The 9965-nt window shown below is 40.3% G+C and overlaps 2 gene segments (V, D, J or C); both read right to left on the bottom strand.

Annotated features, from left to right (window-relative positions):
- Positions 1-969: 969 nt before the first annotated feature.
- LOC122543711 lies at positions 970-1502 on the bottom strand. The segment is given in 2 exon segments: positions 970-1259; positions 1345-1502. Coding segments are annotated over 2 exon segments (351 nt in total).
- Positions 1503-2939: 1437 nt separating this feature from the next.
- LOC122543710 lies at positions 2940-9425 on the bottom strand. The segment is given in 3 exon segments: positions 2940-3033; positions 8874-9234; positions 9330-9425. Coding segments are annotated over 3 exon segments (501 nt in total).
- Between the last annotated feature and the right edge of the window lie 540 nt (positions 9426-9965).

Here is a 9965-nt window from a genome sequence, read left to right as displayed (position 1 = left end):
CATGGCATTCATCCACAAACTCCATCAACAAACACATCGACCTGGACCCAATATACCAACCACTACGGACAGCTGAAACTGACAACCGGAAGCGGCAGGGACAGACTACTATAAACACCGGAGGAAACATCAAAGAAGCGCTTCGCAGGAGGGTCCCAAGCACTGATGATGTCGCCTAGCCAGGGGACGAAACGTTTGCAACAAAAACTTCCAGTTCGGCGAACAGAACCACAACAACGAGCACCCGAGCTACAAATCTTCGCACAAACTTTAATTAATATTTATATGACCGACTTCACAGTTATAATTCCACAATTATAATGATGAAATTCTGATTTCGGGATTTCACAGCTCAGCGCGTCGTGGCTCCAATGGATTATCTTGAGGCTAGTGGAGCTTGTCGCATCGCACACAGACGGCTTTCAGGCTTTTCTCAATTCTTTTTCTTCTCATGAAACTTGAGAAATGCCTGGATAAGAATGTAAAGTTCTTCGAGGCAAAAGTAGTGTTGTGCTGAAACGTACTGCTCGAAATTTCCTTCATAAATTGACATCTGATGTAACCTTAATGACAAGATACAGCTGCAAAATCTGACAAAATTTAATAAAATCAGCATAGTTGTTTATACAAGAATAATTGAATTAAATCTCTTTTAATACAGGTGGAATCTACCTATCTATCTATTTATCTATCTAGTCATGTGAAAGGCAACCGTCGTTGGTTTTCTGATCTCTACTTTTTCTGTAGAGCACTGCAACAAAAAATATCGGACTTAATTTGTGCACTCACTTTACCAGTAGTAATAGTTAGAAAGACTTTGTTGCTTAGTCCGGATATAAGTTTGAGTATCAAAAGTAAACCTTGTTAATCTCACTATGATTTGTAAAACTTGCCATACGGAGAAGGTTCATTCAGATCGCAGAGGGAAGTCTTCGCCAAGATATTGTACAGGCGGTTCCAAACATTCACTCACAGTGTCTGTTTCGCACAGTAATACATTCCGGCGTCATTGAACATGGTGTCTTCCATAGACATGATGTAGGAGTTCTTCAGTCGGTCGATTGACAGCGTGTAATGTCCACTTGTCTTATTACCCTCGTATAGTGAGTCGATAAATGTCGGAATCCCTGAAAGGGTTTGTCTGTACCAGGCTACAGTTTCGCCTGTACCAATGGACATTCGACAATGCAGTTCAACTCTTTCCCCTTCCAGAGTTAACATCTGATCAGACTCTGAGCTCTGATCCTCAGACTGAACAGCTGAAAGAAAAGAAATATCATTCCAACAAGACATGATGTTGAAGAGTTGGTAAAGCCAGGAGTCTGATTATAAAAATAAACTTACAGACTATGAATATCATCAGAGCTCCAACTGAGAATACATGATTGCAAAACTTTCTGTTCATGCTGACGAAACCTCCCTCGAAGTCGAACAACCAGGCAATGGTTCGAGTCCAAGACCGGCTGTCAATGTTAAGACTTTCAATGATGGCAACTGGAGAGCAGAGAGTTAAACGTTATATTCTCTTCGTACAGAGAGACTGATGGACGGGATTCACAATAACCAGCCTATTATGGGATGTTGACACGTGACATCATCAATGTCATACTCACGGATTGGCTGTCTCAAAACAGGGGCATGTTGAAATCACAACTAAAAAGGGTTGGAGTCTCTCTCTCTCTCTCTCTCTCTCTCTCTTCTCTCTCTCCTTATTCACTGTGTAGTGGTCGATTAGATGCTTCATGTTCTTAGTTATTGATCTTGGTCAAACTTTTAACTGTAAATGCTTATGGTAGTTCTGGAATTAATAAATCTATCTTCCATACTTGCTTTCCATCCTCCCAAACCCCTTTCTCTGTCTCAGAATTCATTAACCCTTTCATGTCCTCACCTTCAAACCTGTGTCTGCTTGACATTGCCTTTCTGAAAATATCAAATTTATATTGAAAGTGTCGTTGACCTGGTTATTTATCGTGATGTTTTCATTTGGTTAAAATGCACAGAAACAATATTTACTAACCAGAGGCCCGGGTTCAATTCCCGTCTCAGGCGACTGACTGTGTGGAGTTTGCACATTCTCCCCGTGTCTGCGTGGGTTTCCTACGGGTGCTCCGGTTTCCTCCCACAGTCCAAAGACGTGCAGGTCAGGTGAGTTGGCCATGCTAAATTGCCCATAGAGTTAGATAAAGGGGTAAATGTAGGGGAATGGGTGGGTTGTGCTTCGGCGGATCGGTGTGGATTTGTTGGGCCGAAGGGCCTGTTTCCACGCTGTAAGTAATCTAAATATTTATGAATTAACTTTCAATCCCATGTTAGTGAAATCCCTGTATGCTTTTCACACGGCTGCTGGTGGATTCTGGTTTGTGTCTGGTCAATCTATCAAATACTGTATTTAATCCCAAGATTAGTTGCAAGTCCTCACTGCCGTGTATTTTACTTTTCTCAATTAGAGTTTTAGCCTGTGGTGTCTGCTTTAAGTTAGTTAGTAAATATTCATGGATTTCAGTAATTACCACACTTTGGAAAGCATATCTATAGGCATTACAGGAACGATCGCTGAAGATTCATTGTGGCAAAATTCATTTGACTTATTGTTTCGTGGGCGGGAAAGAGTAATAACTGAACAGCCTTTACTCGATTACGCACTCGAATCTAAACCTGTTCTGTAATATGCTGTTGTCCCTGTAAAGCTGAGAAACGTTTACTGAAGGTACATAGCACTGCGAATGAAGACAAATTTCATTGTTTCCAAGAAGTCACTCTGTCCATTTGTATAAAGCAAGCAAAACGCTTGCTTGAAATATTGATGGAGTACTTTTCTCTGACAGAGTCATGTACTTCTCTACCATGGCACACAGACTGCTGCAAAGATGTCAAGCACTCTGCACAACACTCTCAGGCAAATACTTACAGCTAACACACAACAGAGTACGTTATGACTATGATAAAGGAAACAAATTTGCAGAAATGAAAATGGAATGGTGCTGCAGAAACTGAGGTGGTCTGGTTCCATGCGTGGAGAGGGAAGCTGAGCTAATATATCCAGTAAACTGGCACCTTCCCTGAATCCAGGGTAGACAGAAAGCTGATGGCCAGTGCCCCGAATTCTGTAGTCCTGCTGCCTTCAAACTCTGTCGAATTACCTTATTTGCCTTATCCTAAACTCTGTTACGTTCTTCAGTGTTTGTAAATTTGTTCTGTTTTGCTGACAATTTTCTCCTTTGTCACCATGGCAGCAGCCTCCTCCTTTGGCAAGACCGTGGAAAATTGTTGATTTTTCACCACAGCCACGTCCCCTGCGCACATGGCAAATCTCCTTTTGATTCTGATCGAAGACTTGTGCTGTGAGGCAGCAGCACCTATCTCTGAGTCACCATCCCGCCCCAACATGTAGCATAATGACTATAAAGAGTCGTCTAATCTTTAGAAACATAATTCTGTCTTGGATCAGTGAATCTCTTAATTGCATGCCACAGTTCTACATCAGCTATGAGCTGCGATTGCATAATGTGGAATCGGGTGAAAATAAGAATGGAAGGGTGTCAGGGTTTGGGATGGCAATGGCGATTTGTGAACTTATGACTGGTGGCCTCGTGGAACCAGGATCAATATGGGGGTCTCAAGATCACTTTCCCCTTTTTGCCCAGAAACACAGATCATGCCAAAAAAGTCACCTGCAATGATTTGCTCTCATGTGTTACCCTTTTATGTCTCCTCAGGGTTCACTGGCCCAAGTGCCCACATTCATTTATAATTTGGAAAATATTAATCAGGATAATGTTGCAGCCTCATTTGAAGGCTATGCACTTTAATAGCCATTCTGCTATCATACTTTCTCTGCTATTGAATACTCAGATCTGGTAATCATTAACTGCACTTACATGTCATTTCCCTTCACCCTGTATAGCCTTATTGATTTAAAAATCTGTCTATTTCAGGACTGAATGCATTTAATCACCCAAGCATGGCATCCCTCTTCTGTTACAAATTCCACAGTTTCACAATTGTCAGGGTGAACAAATTCATCCTCATCTCTCTCTCTCTCTCTCTCTCTCTCTCTCTCTCTCTCTCTCTCTCTCTCTCTCTCTTAAATGTGAAAGCTGTATTCCAAAATAAAAAAGTTAGTTCCAGGGCTGTTCCAGGAGGGGAACATAGATTACCACATCCAACCTGACAATTTTCAAATAATGGCATGCTTCACGAAGGAGGGTAAGTTTTGTGGTGCTGTGGCAGAGAGACTGAAACAAAGTATGTTGGTTCTTCCTCCGATTATCTTTCATCTCCAATATGAAGCTGTCATTGATGCTAATATAGCTGCTCTATTTGCTGTTTTAAATGTCAGGAATTCATTTCATGTCAAGAGTTCATACATGTACGATAAATCCACATTCTCTGAACGAGAATCAAACAGAAGACATCGCAGTGAGAGAAATGAAGCTTAGCAGTGGAATATGAAGGAAGGCGTGCACAAACATGTGTTGTTGATAATCCTTTTAGCCTTTTTTATTAATTGAAAAATGATAGAGACTCACTGCATCTTTTTTTGCAGCAGGAGTAGCCCCATTGGCACATTCTGTCAGTGCCAATTATCAAATGTTGATCGTTTCCAGCACGTGACCCATAGCCATGTGCACGCTGAAGTTTCAACTGTTCATTTAAATAGTTTATTCAACTCTTTCGGATTTCAGTTGAACACAAAAAGCTCTTTCAGCTAATGGCAGGAAGCATTGCTGTTTGCTGGTACATGAAGTCTACATTTCCGTCAGGGAATACGGTCCTAAAAGCCCAAAATCTTTCCCTGAACATTAACCAGTTTTACTGATAATGCCAATAGTATCAGTTTAGTTTCCACACAGGTGTAGGTTACTAATAAAGACCCTCATTCTGAATATTACACCTCATCTGCGGGGTAGTGCCCATCGTATTAAATATCAGAAGTTGCCTCTCTTTTCACTGAGACAGTAGCTATACTTTACAGAACGAGTATAGGACATTGACTTTCAAAGTGTAGCTCAATGTCAGACTTAGTGATATTATATTCCTGGCACGATTTATTCCACATTTTATGGATTTTATGTCCTAGTTTTCGTTGCTGGTGGCGATAAACAGGAAGATTGCTTGCACAAATAATAAGAAATAAATTCAAATTCTCCAGTGACAGCCGCTGAACCCAGAATTGCAAAAGAAGGGGAAGCAAACCTTTCCCACGGAATTGATGATCACTGCGAATGCTCAATTTGTTCCCTACCTCCCCACTGTCTAGTTCATGCACAGCGAGAGTGCTCCTCAGCTGCCGGCAAACTCAAGACTACTATGCGACATAAGCTGGGAATTTGCCCCTACAGTAGGTGGATTTTTGATGATCAGCACTGACACAAATAATCGAAGAGCTTTTTTTTCCGTGCTGTAAAATCTCGATACAGAGAGAAGCTGATCTGTGCCGAATGTAATCGCCAATGCTCGAAGCAGTTTTTATTTTCTTTTTACCTCTCCCGGTATTCGGCCAATTTCTGAAACAGAAAGAAACTCTCATTAACCAGAGCAGTGACGATGCAGATCCTGTTTTCATGGTTATCTTGTTGATGTTAACTATTGTTAAGAAGCTTTAAATCCATAGAAAGTGTTCAATATTTGTCTTTGTAAGTGTAAATATAACCAGTATACTTTCAATAAGCATTGGAATCTGTTTGCATTACCGCTGCGCTGTTGTGAGCCGATTTGCTCAAATTCTTGCCAAAAAAAAAGAACAGGATGTAAAACACATAAAAATAATCACACTGATAATCCTGGGCATTCCATTGAAACTGATTTTTTTTTTATTCTTCTCGAGAAAATGTAAGACTGACAGAGATAATTACACTAATTATTTCAATAAGCATTGGAATCTGTTTGCATTACCGCTGCGCTGTTGTGAGCCGATTTGCTCAAATTCTTGCCAAAAAAAAAACAGGATGTAAAACACATAAAAATAATCACTCTGATAATCCTGGGCACTCCATTGAAACTGATTTTTTTTAATTTTTCTCGAGAAAATGTAAGACTGATAGAGATAATTACACTAATTAAGCTTTATTGTTTGGAAAGCCTTGAGCGAATGTCCTAGATTCGGGACGATGGCTAAACAATGAGACTTAAATATTAGAGTCCACAGAACGACCCATCAGCAAATATAAACGGAAATCCGTTTCTGTTTCAGAAGATGGACCTCAACTGACTCAATGTGTGGTTGCACTGGATTCAATGATTCATGACGATGAAGTCAGCTGAATCGACGAAGAAGATTTGGAAATGAGTACATGCACTTGAAATTCGCGTGAGGAGGTAATGGATTCTCGAGTGGATTGCTAATATGGAGAAAGGCCACTTATTTTCTGAAGTCAGTTAAATGATGCAAACAGAAATTGTTGGGAACGTTCCATAGGTCTGGTAGCATCTCAGAGATAAAGCAGAATTAAAACAGTTTTGTGTCCATTGACCCTTCTTCTGAACTGAAGTTTCCAATAGCCAGCCTTATTTTTTAATATTTAATTTCCTGCTACTTCCATGTCACAAAGTCTGTGATTTTATTTTTTACCGTTAGCTCAGTGAACTGAACATTCAATCAATTACCCCCGCTTTCTTTAATCTTGTGTTCAGATATGAACCATTCAGCGGCTGTTCCTTAGCGCAGCTCTCACGGCCAGAGACAGAATGAAAAGATGATGATTTAACTGCACCGAAACAGGTGCCTTCAGTACATAGGCAGACCGAGTTCACAGTCTGAAGGTACATGTTGGGAGATGTTGAGTTGAAGGTGGATTTACTTCACAGCTGGTGTTCTGATACGTCTATCAATCAGATAAGGTGTATCGATTGACAATCTCGAAGCTGGTTGTGTCTGACATCGCAGTCTGTTACTGTGCAATGAATCTCACAGTGATGACCACGAGTGAAAGCCTTATACAGGCACTGTCACAGGTTTCTGGGACACAGCTTCAGCCTGTTTACGGCTATATATAACAATGGGTCAGTCGCTCACAGCTCAATAGATTTGTGTGAGAGAAATTTCACAACCTAATCCACACAAATTTCAATTCGTTCAGTTGTTTGGTATATTTTTGGGAACCACGGAGAATTACTGACATGAAGAAAGCGATTGTTTCAAGTGGTCAGAAACAAGACGTGTTTCAATGCGTCGATTTCAGAACAAACTCACTGCAAAGGAGCAAGTCGTGTTCAATTGAAGTATCAGTGTATAATGAATACTGAAGTCGGCCCAGTTAAGTTCCCATAATTGTAATAAACGGATGGTGAATCTCTCAAAGTAAAAGACATTTACACATATTAATACTAAGCACCTAAAATATTCTCGGAAGCAATGAGATTCTTATCAAGACAGAATGAAAGGCTAATGAACAAAGAACAATACATTAATAACCTATAACACTTCGTCTGGAGGCTCACTGGTGATGTTTCCTAGTATGCTGATGAAACATCTGAAAATGAACCATTCAGCTCAGTGAGCAAACTTACATCCAGAACCTCAGACTGAGCTACAAATCTTCTCAGAACTCGCTAGCCTACAACACAGGATAATAATGTCCAAGTTCCGAGAATGATTAGTGGATGAGCAGAAATCAGAGCAAAGGAGAAGAGCCGAATTGAAAACTTGATGGAATAATTGATAAAATTGCTTTAGGATATGTAGACACACCACACTCAAGTAAGTTCAGGTTTTGTTGACATTTTACTCCACGTTGCTGTTGCTTCATGCTCTGTGCCCCTCCTTTCTGAGCAGATATTGTTAACTATATTCGACAGTGATTCTATTGCAACGATGAATTTTCACGGCAGCATGCATTTTCTAATCATGTATTTTGCTCATAATGTACACAATATTATTGAAGGGAAGAAACCTTTTCCAATGCTTCACCAACAGCTATAGATTTATTAATTATTTTGAATGATTTAAATTGTGGTTTGAATTTAGGTAGCAAATGTTAGTATAGATTCTACCACTTATAAATTTCACGTTGTTACATCAGTTCAATGTTTTGGCATGAGTCCTCCTCTGGTGTGTGCAATACGCCCTGTTCTCGGACAACAGCAGCTCACGAATCGTGAAACCTCCCCGCGCTTTTTGTAGAGGCCAGAGATGCAGAAAATCGAGTGCCAACATCACTTGGTCTTATGATGTCTTTGTATTTACGGATGTAGATTAAAAACATCAAAGATTGACCCGGGTCCTGACGGTACAATTACAAGGTAATAATAGAATATCTGAAATGAATGATCACCGAATCTCCTTCAATCTGTATCACTGTAACTATTTCCTGTGAGACAGGTCTGCATCGTTAACGCCTGTAGAATTTTAGAAATGAAATGACATTATTAGGATGACTATAATCAATGTTACCAAACTAAGAGCATAAATTGTGATACAGGAAGCAATGGAAAATGGAAGATTGCTAGTCCCGTATTACATACAGAGCTGAAAATGTGTTGCTGGAAAAGCACAGAAGGTCAGGCAGCATCCAAGGAACAGGAGAATCGACGTTTCTGGCAAAAGCCCTTCTTCAGGAATGAAGAATGTTCCTGAAGAAGGGCTTATGCCCGAAACGTCGATTCTCCTGTTCCTTGGATGCTGCCTGACCTGCTGCGTTTTTCCAGCAACACATTTTCAGCTCTGATCTCCAGTATCTGCAGTCCTCACTTTCTCTCCGTATTACATACAACAGAGCATTTGAACCATAAATATCGCGCAAGTCATTGTAGAGAAGAATATGGATTAAGACACTGAAAGAGACTTTGGAAAACTCTCGCCTTACTACATTTTGACGATACTAACATTTCAAGAAAGAGATCATAGATTTGACTCAGCGAGTTTCTGGTGCTAAGAGTCTCTTGTTTGTTTTTGTAAGGGCTGAGTGTATTTCTGTAACAATGTGGGCAGCAGTGCACAGTAATACATTGCTGAGTCAGAGACACGAACTCCAGCGATGCTTAATGGAACTGTTTTCTTATCTTTTTCCAAAAAGGCAGAAAACCGATCAGAAAACTTTGAAGACGTATCTCCCTTTTCCTCAGCGAATCTCCTCAGTAAATATTCCAGAGATTCCCGGGGATACTGGATGTACCAGAAGAGGGTTGGTGCACCATAGTTTGTCGTGTACGTGCAATTCAACTTTATGGTCTGTCCTTCTTGAACTTGCAATTGAAGAGGATCTTGTGAAACTGAATCCTGGCCAGTCGTTCCTGTAACAAACGGTTACAATATATCAAAAATAAGTGCTAATAATGAAGAAAAACAAAAAAAAAAACACATGATGAGCGTTTCAGTTCAGACTCACCAGGCAACATGGCCGTGATTATAATTAAAGTATGCAGTGAATACATGGTACGTTGTCCAAGAGTAAATAATGCACACTGTAAAGTATGTTGTCACATACAACCTTATGCTGGCGAATGAGCTCTGATCAGAGGTAGTCTTTACTTACTATGAATCTCTACAGCATTTCTCCCAGTTTCAATTGGCTGTTTTTCATATCTGACGTTAACTATAGACCAATCACCATTCATTAAAAAATAAATACCTTTGGCTCTCTCCAATCAATTATCGGATTGTATATGCTAATCAACCTGCTCAGAGTTGCTATGCACCTCAGGACTTGACTCGGGCCCCCTGGCACAACCACTGAATCCATAATCACCTGATACGCATACTTCTTTGTCATTGCCCAGTTTGCGAACTGACTGTTAGCTTTTATTAGCCAACGGGGCGTCCAGGGAGTACAAACAGGAATGCAATGGTTAATCAGGTCAGTTCCCTCCTGTGGAGGAAACGACATCATCCTATTAATGCCATCACAAAATTATGTAGAAAAAAGTCCTTTACTTTACTGATGAAGGCATCAAGAATACAGAAACTGCAGCAAAAAGCCAATGATAATCAAATTTACAACCACCACTTTAGACAATCAGCGCTT

The sequence above is a fragment of the Chiloscyllium plagiosum genome, chromosome 44 (assembly GCF_004010195.1).
Source record: "Chiloscyllium plagiosum isolate BGI_BamShark_2017 chromosome 44, ASM401019v2, whole genome shotgun sequence".
Taxonomy (NCBI): Eukaryota; Metazoa; Chordata; class Chondrichthyes; order Orectolobiformes; family Hemiscylliidae; genus Chiloscyllium; species Chiloscyllium plagiosum.
This window is presented reverse-complemented; position numbering and strand designations above follow the sequence as displayed.